General features: G+C 42.6%; 1 protein-coding gene across 1 annotated transcript in view; it reads right to left on the minus strand.

Moving 5' to 3' along the window:
• Positions 1-23,553, minus strand: part of BTBD9 (BTB domain containing 9) — a 383,611-nt gene that overhangs the window by 143,768 nt on the left and 216,290 nt on the right. Inside the window, exon 7 of the mRNA XM_033103686.1 lies at positions 768-877. Coding sequence (XP_032959577.1) covers positions 768-877 — 110 coding nt within the window. The remainder of the gene's footprint in view (positions 1-767; positions 878-23,553) is intronic.

Genomic DNA, 23,553 nt, shown 5'->3' on the forward strand with positions numbered 1-23,553 from the left:
AAAGGGACAACCACTCTAGATGGAAAAGCCACTCATGATACCTAGAATGTCAAGCCCTGGGATGGACTGTACCCAATGCCACACTAAACAGTATCTAAACCTGAAACAAAAATAAAACACAACAGAAAGCAACCAAACAACTAAGCCAAAATTGAAAATACCCTTTTGAAAGAGCAGTCAGGCAGTATTTCCCACAAGGTAACTTGACTTTCACAATAATTCAGTCTTATTTAAATTATATGCAGGCATTTTCTTTCTTGAGGTAAACTTGGCTAAACAGGGCAAATATGGACAGACGTGTCCATGAAAAAATATTTTTCACAGCTGAATACACCATTCCTACCAAATCAAAACCCCAAATAGCTGCATAGCCTTGGAAAATATGAGCGTTGGATCAATATTACACAGACGTCCTCCCTGATGTTACCTACCATTAAATACAGACAAAGCTTTGGTGTGGAGGGCTTTGCCTAACTACCACAAGCATCCCCCACACAGCAAGTCTGAATGAATCCCTGGAACATTTTCAATTCTTAACTACTAGTAAAATATTTATATTCTTTTAACTGAAATTAGTATTTGACTACTTCTAAAAACATAAGCCCTCCCCTATGTCACTCAGCCATAAGGCAATCAAATCAACCGAACTTCTTAGTCAAAGATGATTAAGAGGTGAAGCGAGTTATGATGAATGAATTAATGGAATAACAAAATATCTGAAGATAAACTATCTAAGTATATGTACAAAATGTAATTGTAATACTTACCTATCAGGCCCTTCTCGAGAGTGAAGGTTTTGTTTGTAAACATACATTCAAAAGCCACAATGTGAAAAATCTTGTTCACTGTGTTATGAGTCCCAACTATTCGAATATACCTAGGGTTAAAAAAGAAAAGAAAATTTGTTGAAAATGCGCTTCCATCACAACCAACCCCAAATAACAGAATTAAAATACATTACGTAAATACAGTGTACCAAGGCATGAAGTAAAGGAGACTTTGAACTTGACTTCAGACCTTGTACCTGCTCCTTAGGGCTACCTCCAACTGAGCCTGGAAGAATTATAGCAAAATGAGGGAGAAAGCCCTTTCCAAAGAATTAAACTGAACTTAGGTTTGGTTTACCTGGAAAATCACACCAGGTAACCCCTGAGTGCCAGTACAATTATATGTCCATGAGACACTTACGCTGAAGAATAACAAACAGCCTCTATGTTCGCCTTGGTTAGGAATGTGTGTGCGCACAGGTGCACAAACACATGCAGAATCTAATGTTTTCCAACTCAGTGAGAGATTTCATCCATTGGAGACAAATGCATGAAATCAATATTGCTTTCTTGTTCAAAAGAAAAATCCACAGACACTACTGGAAACCACTCACAGTTTCTTGTATTTTAATATTACTCCCAAATTCTTGCTACAAAGTTAACCCTAGACACTTACCCCAGTTCCCCACCTGACTGCTGGGCAGCCTTCTCCTGACCAGAGGAAGTGCTCTGCAGAGGTGACCCAGCCTGCGCTCAGCCTCCCTCCTGGCCACACGGACCTGGCACTGCACACAGTGCAGTTTCACGGGGCAGGTCTTGAGCATCTTGGCCTGTTTCCCCTGTGTGTTTCCCTGGAGGCTTCACCTCCAACAAACAAGCATTAACCTTGCAGTGACTTGCTCCTTTCACTCTCCAAAGGGACCTGACAGTTCACAGGTTAATGAACAGACAAACTCATCCTTCTGAGTATCACACAAATCCACGGAGAATGTGCCACACACCGTCTTACTGGAATTCAAAGGAAGGACAAGGAAAAATAACTAGATTAACTGATAACAGTCTCCCAAATTATGAGCTATGCGATCTGCAGGACGGGGCATGTGACACGAACAGATTTCAATTAGGAGATGAAAGACTGAGCAAGGGCTTAGCAACATCCTCTCTCCGCTGCGTAAAACAACCTTTGACTTAGATGATACAATTTTACTTCTGAGTTAATCGCTGTTCACTAATTCGGTAATTTCCTTACATTTCTCATCACTCCGAGTTAACTGTGTAACATAAATGCCGATTTAAAAAATTCACATTACGGAGACTGTATGTGGGGTTTTTATATCCTGGGCTATTTTCCCTCCTGTTTCTTCAAGCCTGAATCTCACTCACAGCATTCCCCGCGCACCTCATTGAGCCATCTGCTGCCTGACATGAGCTGATCACTCATCTCCATGACCAATCTAACTGCCATCTCCTGGACTGGCTGTTCAGCATGCCCACACCCACTGCAAGGAGCTATGCTTCTCCCCGGGGGGAGAGTCGCGGCAACTGGTGCATCACCAGAGCCCGCTGGTAAAGCAGGAAGTTGGCCCTGATCTGCTCTCGTGAGCCCTCAGGCAGAAGGTGCTGATTTTACCGGCTTTGGGTGGCTAGGTGGGCTTCATTTAAAATAAATTCTAAATGGTCTGAGTAGAACAGATTGTGTTGCTCTTTACTGTTGGTGGTGACACTCTCTGGGCTTTCTGGAAGGGAAGGGGTGTGTTAAGCCTGGCACGTTGGCCTGCATCTAATTTTGTCCATCTCCTCAAACCCACAGGAACTCCAACAGCACAGCATTTTCCACCACTCAATGGTCACGACAGCCTAAGTGCTGTGGTCTGCAGCCCTTTGAGGAATGTGGTTGGTGGAATTTGATCAGATCACTCTCCTGTTCCCTATGTCGTCGCGTCTCCAGCAAAGGAGGGGCAGCTCTCCTAACTCTGTGCAAGGCAGAGGAGCCAAGAAGTGATGAATAGAGCCTTTCCCCATTGGCAGCTTTTGAGGGTAACAGTCCGCTGATCTAAGGGGATGCAGGGATGTTCCCTCCCTCCCTTCTTTCTTTTAAAACATTACGTAGAACCAGGATCTCCAAGTTTAGACAATAGTCATTTCCAAGTTTCACCCTGATGTCAGGAATGGGAGAAAATATGCAACATTCCCCTCCCTCGTCCTCCAACCATAAGAAACTGAAAAGAAAAAAAACTGTACTGGAATACATTTTACAGCCTTAATGATGGTGTTTGTGATAACAAACAAGACAATATATAAGGTTGGAAAGGCACTGAGAGATGCCTCCAGATAAAAAGTTCTATGTAAGTGAAGATAATGTTATCTCTGCTGCATAATCTGAGGTCAAATTAGCATTTCACCACTGTGTATCACACTTCTTATATGTAATGCTCATAACAAGTTTAATTATACTAGTTCTACAATACTTTCTACGTCTCCATAAAATTATAGCATAATTTACAAAAATGGCATAAAGTCCCTATTCAAATACATATTTTAAAAAATGGTAACGAAACCACCAGAAAGAAGCCATGCTCCTTTTCTCCAGCAAGGAGCTGTAGAGCATAGGCCTGCCCTTTATGAGAGACCTTGGCTAGAATTAGCAGACAGGCCTCACCTCACCCCCACCTCCAGAGACTGGGAGGGCAGCCTGCAGCTGTGCACAAAGAACTTAGAGACCCTGCGCGGCTCAGAGGAAGCAGAGCCCTGATCCATCGTGAGCGATGCCCAGAGGCAGGGGAGGCAGCGCAGACAGCATCCTTGAGCATGAGCAGATTTCCTCAATGGGGCTCAGGACAGAGCCTCCTCAAGGGAGAAGAGAAGTTATTCTTTTTTTACCTAAAAAAAAAAAGCAACTTGCTCTGGGTGCAACACTTGAACAGGAGAAGATAAATTTTTTCTTTTGCAAAAGATTTTGAATAAAAGGCAAAATTTAAGATTAATTTTTTCCTTCCACCATCATCTCTCCAATGTACAGTCCGACTCTACAGCTAGTGACTTCATCAGTGTTCAGAGAGGGGCACTGTTGAAAATGTAACAGCAATCCTTTGTTCTCTCTGAGGTCCTCAACAGCAGCTCAGACAGCTGGAAGATAATTAAAACTTAAACAGTGCTGAGGAAGGCAGATAAGCAACAGATTGGCCATTTCTGGTGAGGACGAATGCTGTCCACACGAGCGAGCCCCAGTGTACCAGTCTGTTTCCGATATTCTCCTCCCTTCCCTATGTTAGTTGTCTTCCACTGGCAAAGCTTGGATCCAGAACACAGTTCAGAACAGGATGTCTCAATGCAGAAGTTTCTAGGAGCCATAATGTTGTGGGTGAAAAGAGATTCTGTCCTCTTTAATAAAACGAAACCTAAAATCTCCAAGGACAGCTGAAAGTGAAAGGCACTATAAAGTTCTAAGCACGTGCATTAGTCTAACCGACCAGGTTTGTAGCCCATCCCCGCCACTTAGCTGTGTCACTGTGGGGAAAAAATGCTTTAAACCTTTTTGAACCTTAGTCTCCTTCCCTATAAAATGAGGTCAATAACACAAAACTTACAGGATATTTAAATGACATCAGTATGTAACCTGTTATAGTAAAAAGCTACATTCCAAGTTGCAAATTATTTGGCTCTATGGTATTTCTTGCTTTAAGCCCTGAATCTTTAGAAAAGCCTATTTAAAACATTCTTGACCTAACTCAGCTATGCATGAGGATGTGACTGAGAATCTTTTGCTCATGTTGGTCCAGCTGCCCATACCCACAAGCCCTTTCTTCTTTGTGCAAACCCTGGAAGTTTCAGAAAACAGTATTTCCCAACAAAGAGATATCATAATACTGTGACAATTTGCGTTGGAGATTTCATTGGATCCTGCCTGTTCTGGGAAGGTACAAATTCCTATTCTTAACATATCTTGCCATCATTTCTTGTCAGGATGCTTTCAAAGTTAATTTTGAAATCACATACATCTTTAACATACTAAAGAAAATAGAGAAAAACAGCAACTTGTACACTCCCACTTTAAACCCCTTGGTATCCCACAACCTTTAGTTCTGGCGGTGCACAAGCCTCCTTGTGGTTATAATTAATCCTTAACCTTTGCCTCTGGTTATATGATCACCTAACTTCTGTTCAAGATAAAATGGAATTCGAAGTATTTAAATGAGCTCACAAGGGATCAACTACAGCCAGAATCCATCAGAATTCTGTTCTTTGGTGAACAAAGTTTTATTCTCAAAGTGATCTTCGTATCCTTGGGTTAAACAAAGACTTGAGAAGACTAGAGTTAGCCTAAGACTGGTGCACCAGAAGGGAGTCTTAACATTTTGGTTCTTCCTCTGAGGCAGAGAGAACTCCAAGGAGTAAAACTGTTCTTACTGCAGCCAGGTGTAGTCACCTACTAACAAAAACTCTAACTCTAGCATTTACGAGGGACTTGTGACCATGTGGGGTGCGGATTCACCATTCCCGCGACTTCCTACTTGACCTTTCTTTTCAAGGAGATACTAGGAATGTACATGAATAATTCTCTAACCCAATAAGCAGTCATGTCTGTGGGCTTCCCAGCATGATAGCTTTCTCTCGTTCTAGATACAATGTTAGTGCTCTTATATTCAAACCACACACTGGAGGGGGAAGTGACTTCAGGTCTTGTCGCTAAGGCAGCAAATGGAAAACAGTTTACTGCCAGAATGACAAAAGGCTTCTAGAAAAAGCATGTTGCAACAGAAAAGATTTGTTACTCTTGGAAAACCTTCCCTCTGGCTGATGTGTGGAGCTATAGATTCTCCTCTCCTGACTTCAGCAAAGGTTCCCAGCAGCATTTGCTTACTTGAGAGAGGAAGAATTATTGAAAGGTTAAACACTGGGTCCAGTTAGCCTGGGCAGAGGCTGCCGTCCCAGAGAGCAGTCCCGATGCCGACTGACCGTCAGCCCTGCAGAGGGAGTAGTTCTGTTGCGCCACCTCCACTATTCAACCAGAGGGGCAAGGGGAACAAGAAGTCACCTTGTTTTCCAGAGAAACTGATGCGATGGAGAATCAGGTATGCGGAAGGGAGAAGATGGGTAAATAATTACTAATACATCGTACCCCGGGGCTACCATAATAGATGGGCATTCCAACTGAAGAGATAAATATTAAAGAGCTGTTTTTTATTTGGGGGAAATAAATGAATTTTGAACAGTAGGCTTTTTTTCCCACACCCAAATAGGTAGAATCTAAAACCTGCCATAACAATATGACTTCAACTTATGAAATTATTTTTGGAATTAGTACCACAAAATAACGTAATTATAATATTTACATACGAATAAACCATGTGAAAGTGACATACTACTTTATTTATATCATTTAAATAAATTAAAATTTATTTAATTTCTTTAAATCCCTGCTTGCACATTTACCAATCAATATATTGGGTAAATCTGCTTTTAATCAAGATTTAATAAACACCTACAAGGAACGAGAAGTTGTGCTAAGCATTGTGAGGAATGGACTCAAAAGACAGGACATAGAAGCTTCATCTAAGAGAAGTCTATAGTGCAGTTTAGAAGGGAAGACTAAAACACCACTGGTAGCAGTGAGGAGGGAAAACACACCAGCTTCTTGTCTATTTACACACGGTAGCCTAACCTTAAAACACCAAACTTAGCAACATGAACTTTAAAAGTCCTCCCTGTGAACTACTCTTGTTTCAAGGACCAAAACAAAACAAACATGGTTAAAAGAGAAATACCCCTGCCCCCCCCACACACAAATGATCGCTGAATCATCTAACAAATATTAACTGAGTATTTACTGAGTGCCTGCTGCTGGGTGCTGGGACATGGGATTGAACAATGAGGATAAAATCTTTTCCCTGTGAAATTTACATTTCAGGTCAGGAGACAACACATTAAAAAAATCAAATAATTATCCATTGGGTGGTAGGTGATCTATTTAGCACAGAACTTTACAGACCAACTTGCTAAATTGGAAGGATAAACAGTTCCAAAACTTCTCCCTGCAGGAATAAAAGAAGGGTCAAATGGGAAGGCACAACTAGTTCTGCCTGAGAACTTGGAAACAGTGTTAATGAGTCTGAGATGTGGACACAGGATACCTATGATATTTAGCAGGATATAGGCAAAAATCTAATTAAGTAGGCTTCTGAGGATGCGCAAGGAGGAACTGATTTGGATTTCATGGGAAGAAATGTCTTATTTATTTCATAGCTTAGTTTTCTTTTTATCTTTGCTTTTTTTTCGGATTGTAATTTTCAAGGGATAATAGAGAGACAAAATGGGAAGTGGAGGATATAAAATAAATGAATGAGAGGAGGGGGGTGGGGAGGAGGGAGAAGATGGGGGGGTAAAGGTAGGGGCAGAGGAGGGAGGGGGAGGGGAGGGGGAGGGGAGAGAGCGCGCAGGAACATGAATAAGCCGATCCCTTCTTCTCTCTCTGTTATGTGCTAACGTGAACAAATCCCCATGTGGGAATGCTGTTAACCGATTTTATTGCTCAATAAAACATTTGAAACCAACACAAAGTATATTTTAAGAAATGGAACTAAATTACCAAAAGTTCAACATTGCATTTTTTCATTAACCTTTGCCCCTGGCCTGAGATGCTGGGACTGGAGGAGAGAATTTCACTAGTTTTATCTTTAAAATGGCTGCATAATCTTTTCAGTTTATCCAACAGGCTGTGCATTTCCACGAATGTAGACAAATGAGTGTAATGGAATTGTGCACTAGAGAAAAAGCAGAAGAAAAATTAAATTTGTTAGTTTCCCTATGAATCTGTAAGAATTCATTGGCGACTATGACCTGTAGCAAGCCTGCTTTAGGATCACTGTGGGTAAGGCAAGTTTCTTTTTTTTAAACCTAAGACCATGGTGGATATATGCCATTTATGGTAACTTCAAAGTTGAAGGGCTGGAGGAGCCTCCCCCCCCAATCTTTTTTCCTTTTGAGTAGAAGATTAAATAGAGTAGGAAGAGAGGCAAACACAAGGACAAAGAATTTGCCTCTTCCCAAATAAAAATCTAAGAATCCTTCTAAGAATGTAAACATTTGACACACTGAGAAATAGGACAGGAATTGCCCAAGACAGTCGGAAAAACGGAAGTGAAAACTGAGCACCAAAGTCAAGAGAGTAATAAAAAGAGAGCACAGGGAGTAAGGAAATCACAAACCTTCATTCCAGACCCCTGAGGAACTAGCACTGGAATTACAAGAAATGCTACCAACTTCTGAACGCATCCCACGTGCTAGGCTTTGCAGTCATCATTTCCTTTCATGGAACCCTATGCCTCCCACACTCAATCAGGCTGGAGATTTCAATGGTCCACAGAACAACGTCCCTCAAAGCCTCTGCATTCTTTACACACGATGTAAAGAAATCTGTGTTGCAAGCAATCCGCAAAGAACTAACTAAAACGTATTTGGGGAAAACAAGCCCAGCTCATTAAAGTCCCACACAGCTTCAATGTTCACGGGAAATTTCAGGGACTCTTCTTTGCCCTTTGGGAAATTCTGGACCTGTACCTAGAGAATGGACCAGAAAAAAAGAAAAAGATCTAGAGATTTACTTAGCACATAACTGAAGCATCAGTATAACTATGTACAAAGCAACCAACCAGAGGCAGAGTAGTCAACGTAAATAAAAATAATCCTACAATAAACTTGAGAAGAATGCTCACCACCAACAGCACAGGAAATGCAAACAATAACAGAAAAAGAGAAAGGGGGAGAGGGAGAGAGAGGTATTTTTGTCCTGGGTGCCCAAACTGGTATGGATATGTATAATGTACTATCTCAGGGATTATTAAAGCTGGAAGCACGTAACTGATGTCACTGCAGAAGCCTGTACTCCAATTTCCAAATTGCATGAAAGATTACTAATTTCAGCACTAGTGGTATGAGAGATTTTGCTGCTAAAGTCTCTCAGTGTGTTAAAACTTGAACACAAGCAAAACAGAAAAGAAAATATTAGGGTGGTGCAAAAGTAATTGAGGTTTAAAAGGTTAAAAATAATTGCTAAAACCGCAATTACTTTTGCACCAACCTAACAGCAAGATGCTCCAAGTGGCGTATTTGGTGGTCTGCAGAACCTGCAGCTTATAGCAGGGGCTGAGCAGACACAGGGCGCTTTCAAACCCATACCAGTCTCTCCAACCATTTTAAAACACACTTCCCCATTCTCACACCTTTTGGATTAGGAGTCCTACATGTGTTTCCCCCAAAATAAGACCTAACCGGAAAATAAGCCCTAGCATGATTTTTCAGGATGACATCCCCTGAACAAGGGCCTCAATGTGTCTTTTGGAGCCAGACTTAATACAAGACCTGGTCTTATTTTCAGGGAAACACGGTATACACTGTTGAAGTTCAATTTTGAAGCCTGTCCCCAATCCATATTTCTACTGGATTACTAAACAGGTTGGGAGATGGAATAGTTCAGCAAGGACTTTTTTTCCCCTCCCCAAAGCTTCTTGAGAGTTCAACCAAACGTGACCTAGACTTTATTGGTATAGCATTACTGCTAAGCCAGTGATCAGAAAGAAAATGTCAGTCCTTACACTTGTTTCAGAAATTCAAGGAAAGAAAGAGTTATGAGATGAATGTACATAAAGTAAAATGAGTACTTTGTAAGAGAAGATCTATTTTCTTATTTTATTTATTTTTTATTGGGGAATGCTGGGGAACAGTGTGCTTCTCCAGGGCCCATCAGCTCCAAGTCGTTGTCCTTCAATCTAGTTGTGAAGGGTGCAGCTCAGCTCCAAGTCCAATTGCTGTTTGCAATCTTTAGTTGCAGGGGGCACAGCCCACCATCCCATGTGGGAATTGAACTGGCAACCTTGTTGTTAAGAGCTCGCGGTCTAACCAACTGAGCCATTGGACTGCCCCACCAGCAGCAGCTCAGCCGCAGCTCGTTGTCTTCAATCTAGTTGTGGAGGGTGCAGCTCACTGGCCCATGTGGGAATCGAACCAGCAACCCTGTTGTTAAGAGCTTGAGCTCTAACCAACTGAGCCATCGGGTCTCCCTAAAAATTTATTTTTTAATAAACAAGAAGATTCTATTATATTACTAATAGACACTGCTACCACAGTGGTGTTGGACTCCTCATTAAAACAAAACAAAACTAACTTAGCTATTTCTTTTCCTTATTTTACATTTTAAAAATAAAGATTTACATATACATAGTTTAAAAAATCAAATAGCCTATAAGGTTTATTATAAAACATATCCTCTACGCTGCATTTTCTCCCCTCCCCGGAGGCTACCATTACTACCTGTGTTAGTGGATTGTTTTAGGATTTATCTCAGCTCTAATTATCATGTTTTTAATGCTACTTGTTGATTTTTCAGTTTGAGGCTTTCTCTAACAATCTACTACCACGCAACACAAGTATTTAGCTCTCCCCTCTCCACATACACATGTACCCCCCATTTAGACTGTACTGTAACTTTGGTTGAATCAATATTCAATGTTTCCATTATGATTATGTAAACATTATTCACAACTAATATATGGAGCACTTTCCTTTCCTGCACAATTTTTTTTTCCTTCTAGAGTTAAAAATAGTCTTGGGCCGGCCGGGTGGCTCAGGCAGTTAGAGCTCCATGCTCCTAACTCCGAAGGCTGCCGGTTCGATTCCCACATGGGCCAGTGGGCTCTCAACCACAAGGTTGCCGGTTCAACTCCTCAAGTCCCGCAAGGGATGGTGGGCAGCGCCCCCTGCAACTAAGATTGAACACGGCACCTTGAGCTGAGCTGACTCCCGGATGGCTCAGTTGGTTGGAGCGCGGGCTCTCAACCACAAGGTTGCCAGTTCGATTCCTCGACTCCCGCAAGGGATGGTGGGCTGCTCCCCCTGCAACTAGCAACGGCAACTGGACCTGGAGCTGAGCTGTGCCCTCCACAACTAAGACTGAAAGGACAACAACTTGAAGCTGAACGGCACCCTCCACAACTAAGATCGAAAGGGCAACAACTTGACTTGGGGGGGGAGGAAGTCCTGGAAGTACACACTGTTCCCCAATAAAGTCCTGATCCCCTTCCCCAATAAAAAATCTTAAAAAAAAAAAAAAAAAAAAAAAGTCTTGATTTTTTGTTTTGCTTAGTTTTGTATACACTTAGCACAAATTCACCTCCTCTCTCCCAACTCTCCCTTAGTTGAACTAAAGCTCCTCTCAAAAGATTCTGACATATCAGGTATTTCTAGAAGTTTCTTGAAAAAGACTTTTGGCTGGTTTCAATCCAGTCTGGCTGTCCTCTAAATCTTATGCAAGCTGTCATCCTGGGATCTATCTTTACCATTATTCTAGGGATTCCTTTCATCTCTCTCCCCGCTGATAAACTGTCCCTATCCTGTATCTCATGTTGTCTTCTTTCTTGGTCTACTCTCTCATTTTGCTGGAAAGCATCTCCCAATAGCTTTTCCCAATGGTATCTGGAAGGTAAAAATTTTAAGGCTTTGCATGTCTTAACATATCTTTAGTCTACTTTCATATTTGATTGGTAGTTTAGCTGAGTATAGAATTTTAAGTTGTAAGTCATTATTCTTCAGAACTTTGAGGGTCTTATTCTACAGCCTGTAAAGCTTCTAGTTTTGCTGCTGAGTAGTCATTACGATACCCGATTTCTCTTCTCCCTCCTCCTCCTCCTTCTTCTCCCCCTCCTTCTCCTCCTTCTCCTTTTTAAAAAAACATGTCCTACTCTGGAAGCATGTAGATTTTCTCAACATCCCTAGTATTCTGAAGTTTCAAGATAATGTACCTTGGTGTGGGTCTATTTTCTCCCACTGGGTTGGGCACTCAGAAAGCCCCTGCAATCTCGAAACCCATGTACGTCAGTTTTGGTAAATTTTCTGAATTACTGTTATGGACTTTGTCCCCTGGAATTTGTCTAATTTCTCTTTATGAAACTCTTAGATGGATTGAACCTTCTTATCTTCATTTGCATTTTTATACTTTCTCTATTTGCCATTTTTGTCATTTTGTTCTACTTTCTGGGAAAGTTCCTCAACTTTATCATCTGAGTTTTTCATTTCTGCTTTAATATTTTAAATCTTCAACTGTACTCCTTATTCTCCAAATGTTCCTTTTTTATGGCATCTTCTTCTTGGTCTAAGATTGCCATATTTAATCTTTCTGAAGGTAGCAATTATTATTTTTTTAGTTTTCATCTCCCTATATAATTTATTTTTTTTCCTGTTTGTTTATATTAGTTTCTTCAGATGTCTGGTTGTCAAGAAGGTTTCCAGGAAGGAACCTAGACATATAATAGGAAATTCTGAAAATATAGTTACCAAAATGGGTCAGGAAAACTTCACTTTCAGATTTTTTAGCTCTTCCCTCTTGGGCTGGTCAGATTGCCTAGGAAGATGTTTCTAATCCTCTGCATGGAAGTTATGGGCCTGACTACTAGAGTTCTAGAAGTTAAGTGGTGAAACAGAGCATGGATATTTGTCTCTGTGTGTGGGGAAGATGGTTGGGGGGCAAGGTGTTACTGAAAGTTGGGGTCTCACCATTTAATCTTCCTATAGCACAACTTTTATCAACTGTGCATGGTGTCTTTCCTAGTTTAGAGCCCCTCTTTTTACTTTTATCAAAGAATAAATTTCCAGTGTCAAAGACAAATATTTTATTACCTCACTTATATGTGGAATCTATAAAAGCATAACTCATTAGAAACACATAAGAAAGGTGGTTGCCTGGAGCTAGGGGCTGGGAGAAATGGGGAGATGTTGGTTAACAAGTACAAACTTTTGAAGACAGGGAAGGAAGTTATAAGTTGAATAAGTTCTGGGGATCTCATGTGGAACATGGTAACTTTAGTTAACAAAGCTGTGTTACACACTTGAAAGTTGCTAAGAAAGTAGATCTTAATTGTTCTTACCACACACACACACAAAGGTACTTTGTAAGGTGATGGAGGTGCTAACTAACCCTGTTGTGGTAATCACTTCACGATATATAAGTGGATCATATCATGTTACACATCATCATGTTAAACTTACACAATGTTATATGTCAATAAATTTGGGGGAGGAATAAATTTCCAGTTTTCCATTGGACTGGCACAGAAGCAGTCCAAGTACTGTGATGTGGGGGAGAGAATCTGGAGCTCTCACTGTTCCATAAACACATAGTTAACCAATCTTCCTCACTTTAGTCTTTTGCTACCACTTCATGCACCGCAGCTTCAAAGGTGCCTGGTGCCTCCAAATCCTAAGCCTTTGAGGATTCGGTGGCTTAGGATTCAGATTAATTGAGACTGTTAGATCACTTACCACTTGTTTATCTGTTTTACAGCTTCCTCTTCCATGTTTTTTTCTTTAACCTTATCTCCCCATTTTCTTTATCCTTGTAGGTTAATCCTAAAACAAATCCCTTTACTGTCATTTTAGTGGGGTTTTGTTCTGAAGGGCGCGAGAATCACGTGTTCATTCTGCCATCATTACCTGAAAGCTTAACTATTTTTCACAAGAGTATTCCACCCCTGCGGTTATTCCTACAAGGATAAAGGCTCAATCAAGCATCTTTTCTGGACTTACTGAGTCTGAGACCGTGGGTCTTGCAAATTGCTACGGTCACAAGGGCACAACCTCTAAAATTGTACTTAGGACAATAATACAGGAGCTAAGAACCATTCCCCCTCATTTCCTTCCCTGCCTTCCGCCTGAGGACTACACGTTTTTATTCCCTCTTGCCTTGAAATAACATTTTCGCCTCATTGCTGCTCTTCCATCCTCCTCCTTGTCCCATCCTTCTATCAGGTCTTCAAATGGTTGTTTCAGATTATTTAGCTATTTCATCTTCTGAACTAGTTTTTTCACTAATTAAATGTCCAAACAGGGTGTGTACAGACAATTCCAAAAATTATCACCATTCTACAGAAAGATTCAAATCATTGAGTGATTTGTTAGCCAGTCTCCCTCTCTCTAAAAGAAAGGGATGCGTGTGTGTGTGTGTTAGTTCCCACTGAGTAAAAATAAAGTAATTCAGCTCACCCTCACATTGAAACAGCTGCACAGACAGCACTGGCTACTGTTTACCTTGACAACTGTGGAAAACCACCGTCGCCTCCCTTTCCCACCCTCTCCAGAACAATCACCATGCCGCACATGCAGATGGGTGATCTAGACTCTGGAGCAGACACGGGCTGTCTGGTGTGCTTCCTGCCATTTGCAGGGCTCCTTCCTGTGCTGCTGTCGGGGCGACCCAGGGCGTTCAGATAACAGCTGTTGCAGGGGACCTGACAGATTCAGCTGTGGGGCGTCTGGAGGCTTCCTAATGCCCCGCTCCACCAGCTGCATCTCAGCAGAGCCCTGGGAAGCAAGGGCCAGAGTTGGAGAAAGTACATACTACACATCCTCTTTGGAGTTACTGCAGCAGCAGTGAAGGGAGAGGGGGAGGAAGAACAAAGAGATAACCTCCTAGGCACGGGGAGCAGGGCGCCCAGGGTTCTAAATCAGACACGTGGAAGGCGAGGTGCAGGTGGAGTAGGAAGAAAGCTTTCAACAAGGATCCATTCAATTTTACTGCTTATTCCAGGGAGTCCAAGGAAATTCTCATGTGTCTTTGTTTTTACTCAGTGAGCCAGACAGAATTTATAGACAATAGGAAATGACTTCCACCTGATTGTGAACTTTTTGGTAAGCTAAGGAAAGGTAAGAATACGGGATGAGCAACCACCCAGGATTGCCTGGGAATGTGCTGGTTTTAGTAATGAAAATCTCAAGGCCTAAGAAACTGCTCAGACTCAGGCAAACCCGGATAAATGGTCACCCTATGCCACCAACAGTTATCTCCCCTTCTGGGCCTTAAGCGAAGCGGGGCTGCATTCATATTCCGCTCAGCACTGTCCTTATCTTCCAGGGCTGATCCTGCCACACAAATGCTCTTCAGCCTCTATCAGGCACAGTCTAACAGACAGGGGCATGAAAAGGCCATTCTGGGCCTGCCTCTCGGTGGGATAGGGAACTGTGTCATTCTTTCCGCTTCCTGTCTGGAGCCCGTCAGAAGCACAAGCCGTCTGGCCCACACAGCTGAATCAAAGTGATCATGGCAGAAACGGAAAACACGCTCGCCTCGGTGCCTGGAGAAACAGTGCGTCCCTCAGTAACTTGAAAATGCTGAACTCTGAGAAGAGAGCCAAAGAAAACTAACTTACGCAGAGGCTGCTAACCGAGTGTGTGGGTTGCTCGGGCTGCCTTCTCTGCTCTCCCTTCCTCCTGGCCCTAGTCATTATTAGCCATTATTTTGCTACTTATTAGCAGGGAGGAGGAAGAGGAAGGAAAGAACAGGGGCAGTCCAAGTAGCCGATTGTTCTGTTCATGAGCAGGTTTCCTGCTCAAGCTATTGGCTCAAGAGGTTCTTCCGCGGGGAGAAAAGCCTGGGAATTGATGGTTGTAGGACTATCTGTTGATTTTAATCATTTGGTTTCTCTTAATCCCAAAATAAAATGAACTGCTGGTCCTCTATTTTTACTGAAGGGCTAGCAAAAGTATAAATATTTTAACAAAAAGAAATTACTAGTTAAACCACACAAGATCCCATCTTTTGAAAAAAGACCTTGGACAAACACCACAGACAACTGACAATGCTGCCAATTGGTAAAATAAATGTAACTGGAAGATAGTATGCTATGCTTAGAAAGTTTACAGCTAAATGACAGAAGTCCCTCCAGGTCAAATTAAGTGTGACATACACTTAATCTCTTAAGCGATTTGAGAAAGATACCAGAAAAAGTAAATTCAGTTTTGCTGTTCACTTAACTTCTCACAGCCTCAAGTTTCCTCATCTGTAAAGGGGAAAGTAACAGTACCCAACTTTGAGAAGCTATGTGAGACATGTGGTTAGGCAGTCAGGACTTAACCAGGCACATACTAAGCGCTCAGTAATTGGTAGCTAACATATTGTAAGCACTCAAAAATGTTAAATCAATGAGTTTCATTCACATCATTAACTTCACAATTTTTTTAAATTAATTTTTTAATTTATTGGGGTGACAATTGTTAGTAAAATTACATAGATTTCAGGTGTACAATTCTGTATCACATCATCTATAAATTACATTGTGTGTTCACCACCCAGAGTCAGTTCTCCTTCCATCACCATATATTTGATCCCCCTTACCCTCATCTCCCACCCCCCACCCCCCTTACCCTCTGGTAACCACTAAATTACGTTCCCCAGATTAATTTTCAAAACCCCAAGCAATTTTTTATCAAGGAATTACTATATATCGAGTACTGTTAGGTACTATATATGGAAACAAATATGAAGAAGTGAATTCCTAAAAGGCGCATTGTTTTAATGCGGACAGGTAATTACAATATGTATTAATAAATGTTATACAAATTCTACCCGAAAATAGCACGGTAGCACAAAGGAATGGCATCTAATCCAGACTGGGAAGATCAGAGGGGGCTTCCCGCATGTGATCTCTGGGTACTGAACGATGATGGGGTGATGCCAGGAGAACATGTGTGTGGAGGGAAAGCCCCGGGAGAAGAACCAGCACGTGCAGAGTGTAGGAACGCTGGGAAGGCCGGGCGGTGCCGTGGGGCGGCCGGCTGGGCGGTGCCGTGGGGCGGCCGGGCTGGGCGGTGCCGTGGGGCGGCCGGGCTGGGCGGTGCCGTGGGGCGGCCGGGCTGGGCGGTGCCGTGGGGCGGCCGGGCTGGGCGGTGCCGTGGGGCGGCCGGGCTGGGCGGTGCCGTGGGGCGGCCGGGCTGGGCGGTGCCGTGGGGCGGCCGGGCTGGGCGGTGCCGTGGGGCTGGGCTGGGCCGGGCGGTGCCGTGGGGCGGTCGGCTGGGCGGTGCCGTGGGGCGGCCGGGCAGTGCCGTGGGGCTGGGCCGGGCCGGGCGGTGCCGTGGGGCAGGGCCTGGCCGGGCGGTGCCGTGGGGCCGGGCCGGGCGGTGCCGTGGGGCAGGGCCTGGCCGGGCGGTGCCGTGGGGCCGGGCCGGGCGGTGCCGTGGGGCAGGGCCTGGCCGGGCGGTGCCGTGGGGCCGGGCCGGGCGGTGCCGTGGGGCGGTCGGCTGGGCGGTGCCGTGGGGAGGCCGGGCAGTGCCGTGGGGCTGGGCTGGGCCGGGTGGTGCCGTGGGGCCGGGCCCGGCCTGGCCGGGCCGGGCCAGAGCGGGAGTAAGAGCAGACGCACAGGGCGTGGCTAGGAAAAGAACCACCGATGATGGCCAGCCCGCGACTGCAGTCAAGACAGGGATTTGTTTATCCATTAGCAAGTGGAAGTGACGTGAGCACGTGTCAGTGTTGCAGGGGAGCGAGCTGTGGGTAGGGGCAGGGGTTGCTGCTTCTGACCAGTCTAAGGGTGGAGTGGATTTTGACTTAAAGGTACCCCTTTTCAGTTTCAATGAGTCGCATATCCTTGGGTGCCTCCCCTAACCTGTTCAAGTGTTGAGGGAGGTTGGGGTCAGTAGTTCTCAACCCTCGCTGCTCTTGACCATCACCTGGGGAGCTTAAAAAAATATGGACCCCATCCTTAGAGATTCTAATTTAACTGGAATGAGGCAGAGATTCTAACGCACAGCTATGGGAGGGAACCATTAGTCTAACTCATAACAAACACCTATAGTCATACAGCAATGAAAACACACATTTCAGAAGCGAAGATTAATTACTTTGGGGACGATGCCCCTCTGGATGAGTGGACTGCTGCTTCGCGTTTGCAGCACACCTCCACGTATCTTCCTGGCTCCAGTACCAGCTACTTGTAATCCTGTGCCCTATGTTTGAATCACGGATCACTCCGCGGTGTACTTCAGGGGGCTATGCGTTCGTCACGCGTTTCTGCTCCGGGCACACCTTTCTCTCCTTCCTCGCTCAGTGAGCCCTTACCCCTCCTGTAAAGCCCAGCTCCAATGACACACACTTTATGTAGCCTCCCCTGAGTACTGAGTTACCACCAGAAGCATTCGTTTCTCCTTCATCACTTCTAGTCTACGGTCTCTTACACTGTACGATAGGTAAGTGTGCACTTTTGGGCTTCCCCTCCTGAACTCTGATCTTTTGAAAACAGATTTGTCCTTGTTCATTTCCCTTTTCAAAGCACCCAGTACAGCACCACGTAGGTGCCCTGAATATCCTCAGATGTTTGCTAAATGAAGGAATCAAAGTGGATAAATAAAAGGTAACCATAAAAACTGCATTTAAGAAAATGGAATTTTTAAAGATTGTTAAAATTCATCAAAGCAAATCGTACTTACATGAAATTACTTCTTAGAGGAGTATAAATTACTCCCAAAGAGCAAAGGACAAAGAATTCCAGTGGTGTCCATATACAGTATGAAATGGGATGCTTATGTCTCAGTGTATACATACGTCTCAATTAGACAGTATTTCATTTTTCAAAACTTCTTTCTATCAGGTAGCCATATACTGGTGAGACAAGGGACAGCTGCAGGAATGAGGTGGCTGGATTTGATGGCGTAGCAGAAGAAAGGAAAAACACCAGTAAGGTTTCTAAGTGACACCCGTCAGCAGGTTGGAGAATTGCTTACGAATACAATAGCATTAAATAACCATGGTATGATGGCAAGTTGCTCAAATATCATCACAGAGGAGAGATAAAAATTCCTCTCTAGAAAGATGATGATATTGAAATCTGTCTTTCACTCATGGGAGTGTCAGTAATAGCAGAGAGTGGCCTGGAAATGACAAAACTGAATGATTTAAGAGAAGAAGATGAAGGTAAAATTAAAAAAAAAAATCACAACTATCCTGATTATTGCTATGAGAAGGTACATATTGCTACTTCTCTGGGATTCATCAATATCTACTTTACTTGAACAAGTTACTCTAACTCTGAAAGCTCTACATGTAATGCACTCTAATTCTATTTGCAGGATTATACTTATTACAAATACTCTGGGCAAATATAACTGGGAAAAACGGAAAAGGAGGAGACAAAGTTATTTATGTAATCAGGAAGCACAAAGAGAAGAATATAAAATGGCTTGAGGGGTATATTACTACAAGCAATGGGAAGAAATTAAGAAAATGGTGACGTTAGGTTGCATATCAGAGATTCTCTCAGCAGGATTTTTGCTGTAGTGTGAAAGCATCTTCTGAACTAAAATGCTAATTTTAAATGCCCTCTTAATAAAATGCTCAGGTTGCTATAGCCTATTAGGCAGTAATTAAAACCTTGTGAGCTCAGCCACTCCTTTCTCTGGTCTGCCGCAGTGTGGCGGCGACAGGAAATGAGGCCCTGTGAATCCTGGCACTCTGGGGTGATGCTGGCCAGGTAAAAGATGGAGGGTCCATCACTCAAATCATTTAAAACTGGACACAACATTAGAGAAAATGCAATGGAGCTTAGAAGGATGAACTAGAGAACCTAATGTAGCATTAAAAAAAAAGTCACATTCATTGGTGCCAAGGGACACTTGGAGGACACTGTGTTTAAATTTTGGACTCATTTTGCAGGAATGAGTGTTAACTGTCCTTGATCTTTCAGCTGACTCTACATACGGGAACTCCCTCTTAAAAATACTAAGCGCTGAAGATCTGACAGGGAACAGTTTAAATCCCTGGCTCACAAAATCTTCAGCTCACAAAATGATTTCCTTTTCTTCCTTCTTTGGTTCAGTGATGATGATGTCATCATGCATCTGTGGTTTATTATTTTTATACGGACACCAAAGCAGACAGAAAATACATTAAAGTGATGTGTAATTTTCCATGCACATGATTTCAGACTAACAAGAGTTGTGCTTTATGATTTAGTGGCAATTGGTTATTTGCTTTAAATATTTATGATGAAATGTTTAGAACTAACATTTAAACAATTTGATCCATGAGATAAAACCTTTGCAATATTCCTTGGCTGACCTTGGCAGCTAATATGGCACATATGTTATCTTTGCAGTGGAAGGCCTTTGTGTTATAAACCATATCCACAAATAGCAGTCAAAGTGGTTTTGTGTCTGGTTCTGCTACCAAACTCAGGTAACTCAGAGTAAATCTTTTATCCTTACTCTTTCGTTAGCTCTTCTAACAGGATAAAATGAAACTATTGGCATATCATAGGCTGGAGAAGAACTAAGCCAACTAGGTTGATGAATAAGGCAAGGTCCCGTAGCTCGTGAGAGGTGATGGATTCTCTCTGCTCTAAGACTTCTCTCAGAGATCCCTCAAAATCATGCAGTAAGGTACCAGTTTTGTGTAAACTGAATCCTGTGACAACAGAAATGCCGAAGTATTTGAGGGAACTGAGAATCCAGCCTCCAAATGTGTTTTCAGGACTGTGCTGAACTGTAACACTTAGCACATCCAGGCTAATGTCTAGTGGCTTATAATGCTAACATTATAATTATGGCAAGAAAAAAAGCAGTTAACATTTATTGAGCACTGAGTCTACACCAGGCACTAAACTAAGCACTTTCCCCATTTTATCTCACCAACTCCCCATAACTTATGAGGTAGACACCCTCACTATCCCCCTTTTAGAGATGAGTAAACGGAGGCACAATTGTAGTGTTTAACTAGCTTGCTCAGAAACTGAGAAGAGCTATGCTTTGAATCAGGCTAAACATCAAGGCTTTGTTTCAGTACCTTGCATTATGTTCTGTGCTTTGCTAGCACAGAGTGGCAACAGCTGTTGAATTGTAGTTTCCTGTTGTCCTTTTTATTTTTTTTTAACTTAAATTTGCATTTGTCCATAAGACCCTGGCCATAGACCTGGGGCCTAATCTGCGTAGCTATGAGACATGAACTAAAACAGGAAGTAAAAAATCTGACACCCTTATAATCATGCTATAAAAACCTGACACACTGTAACCATACCAGCAAGAGTAGCAGGCTTCCACAACTGATAATACAATCCCTCAAGGACAAGTCAATCTATGAGTACCATTTTTGTGTGCTCCTTAATGAATAATTTATAGATACATTATTAAAAAATAATTTCTGCTTTTAACAACTGGAAGGAAAGACTGCTCACAAATTAGACAACTGCTGGTTTCCTGAAACAAGGTCAGAAGAAACAACAGAAAACAGAGATTTTGTTGTTTCTGTTTTGACTGGATACCTCTCACTCAAAAGGAAGAGATTACATTGAATTTTGGCTCTCATCTGGTTCTTTGGTGGTTAAGAGTGAGAAAATGCCAGCTTTACTTCTTCAGAATGAAAAGGAGAATACGACATGCTTTATAAGTGAATAGGCTTGCTTTATCAAAATGTAAAGGATTTACAAGTTACATATTTTCTTAAAAAACCCACCGAATCTGATTTTCACTTGTCAAGAAAAGAGGCTCACAATTTTGATTTGCAAAATAAGTGTCCCCCTTCCTTGCCTCCATCATGGTAGGAAGTGCATCCTTAGAATGAAGTGCAAGCAGTGTTCGGCAGTTTCCTCGAGCTTCTTTTCAAGGAAAATCTTTTACCGTCTACAGATGAATTCTGACAGCTATCTGGAGTCACCGAGGAACCACTCCATCCCCCAGCACTGCGCGTGCCAGTCAGCTGACATGAAAAGCAGAGTCTGAAAAGGAAAGCTGTCTCCAAAGCACGTCATCCAAAGCACGTCTATGCTGTACACTTCATTACAGGGCAGAACCACGGAGCACATATAAAACAGGCCTGGCTTTCCCTTCACAAACAGGACTGTTGGTTTATGAATTAAAACCAAAGACGTGTTTAAAATCAAATATTTTGGAAGTTGCTAAACACTGAAATGCTCCTAAATAGTTTCAAGCACAGAATTATGATTGATCCCATGAAAGAAAGTGGAAAACAATGATAAATGTAATGGTGATCTACCTTCCAGTTTCTTTTTGGAAGAATGAAAAAAACAAAACAAAAAACCTTTCAGCTTTATGAGCATTCACTAGGAAAAGAAAGAAGAATGATCTTTCCTTCTAATGACGTATGCTCAGGTTCTTCCCGTGCCCCCGTACTGCTACTACTGCGGCGCTGCTGCATTTGGTCCTGCTGAGGTAAGGTAAGGACACACAGAGCATGCTCAGAGTCCTGACTGTGGAGCCTGATGATACCTCCACGGTCAGTAATAAGGCTTCACGATGAATTACAGGTTCAAAGGGCCAGGCTGTTTTTCTTGAAGTGCACAAAGCAGACACTTACCCTATGAAAACCCATACCCACATATGTTTAAAAACGTGAACACTTTAGAACAAGAGTTAATGCACATAAACTATTCCTGACTTAATGAACCACAGTGCCAGAAACCTGCTGATCTTGCTTTCCCCTTCCAAAACTTGCTGCTCTCAGCGCTGGCCCAAGGGTGGCCAATAATTTACATTAAAATAAAAGAATGGAAAGATTTGTGAAATTTGGTTAATTTGACCATCTTTTTTCATAAGCAACTTATAAAAGAATTAAGATTAGACATATACATAATACATTACACAGTGAAGTGACAGCCTCTTGATATTTATGGTGCCTTAGGTTTTCTTGAGAACAAGGGACTCGGAGCATGATTGCTGACAACTATACTGCAGCAAGGACTTGCCTCTGAAATAAACTGCTGCTTTTACTTTTGGGGGAGAAGAGAAGCTCCTCAAAGAGAGTACTAGGTCCTCCGTGAATTCTGTAAAGCTACTCAATTTTTAAATCTGGTGTCATGTACTCAGGAGGGCTCGATAGATATTCAGCAGAGAAAATTAGTAGCCGGAAAGAGGAGAGAGAGAAAAGGCTCAGGGAGTACAATTCTTAGAAGCTTCCAGCAACCCCAGACCACAAATGGTGCTTTCTTTCTCAGTCAGCAGATAGGGTAAGGAGACGTATCAATTAATGTGGAAGACTGGTTTTTAAATGTGCTTCTAACTAGATATTCTCAACAGTTACTATGTGTATCATCTTGAAAGTGTTACACTAGACATTGGCAAAAAGACCCCCTCCTGAAAAATGCAATGATTTTCCTTTATTCCCTGTACCCTCAGTAAACTTACCCCACTGTAGGATAGCTTTTCAGAAAGAATATAGTGGATACGTGTGGTGGTGATGGTGGTGGTGATGCGATAATACGAAGGAGGAAAAGCCGTGGCCAGCAACATTGCTGCCGGTAATAAAAACTATCGATTCTTTTGTCCTCAGCTTTTAGATACTGAGAGCAAAACAGACGAGAAGCCACTGCTCCTTTTACTCCACACCAATGTTTTGCACTCTTTCCCTACATCACTTCCCTAAGGAGCCTTTTAAGACATTTTCTTTCTAACTGCCCCCATGAAACTTAACACCATGGACATATTGTATAGCTGTTTTATGTATGTATATCTATACTTTATACATAAGAGAAATGAGATTTTTTTTGCCTCCTAAGAACCAATTTTTGCCCCATTGGGGGGAAGGCATTGCCCCCTTTCAGAATACATGTTCTACGCCAAAGCTCCTTAGCCAGTTTTTGATTTGGAGATCCCTTAGAGAATCTGATGAAAACTAAGTGTCCTCTCCTCACGCCCTCCCCCACAGTACATACGTACAACACTGTACACAATCGGGCACTCAGAGCCCCTGGAGCCCCGCCACGGACCTTGGCTGAGCTTCCCTACGCTGTACACTATCCCAGGGTGATCGCATATATTCTCATCCCTCTAGCTACCACCTGAGTAGTCTTGAGTTGCAATCCATACCTTGAGCACTGATCTCCAAGTTTCAAACTCAGAGGCTTAGAATTCTAGAAATATCTATTTAGATGTCCCACAGACATCTGAAGCTCAATTGTCCAATTTTGAACTCATCGTCGTCTACTCAAATCTGCTTCTGGATTCCAACTCAGGTCACGCACCCTAT

The sequence above is a fragment of the Rhinolophus ferrumequinum genome, chromosome 3, assembly GCF_004115265.2.
Source record: "Rhinolophus ferrumequinum isolate MPI-CBG mRhiFer1 chromosome 3, mRhiFer1_v1.p, whole genome shotgun sequence".
Taxonomy (NCBI): domain Eukaryota; kingdom Metazoa; phylum Chordata; class Mammalia; order Chiroptera; family Rhinolophidae; genus Rhinolophus; species Rhinolophus ferrumequinum.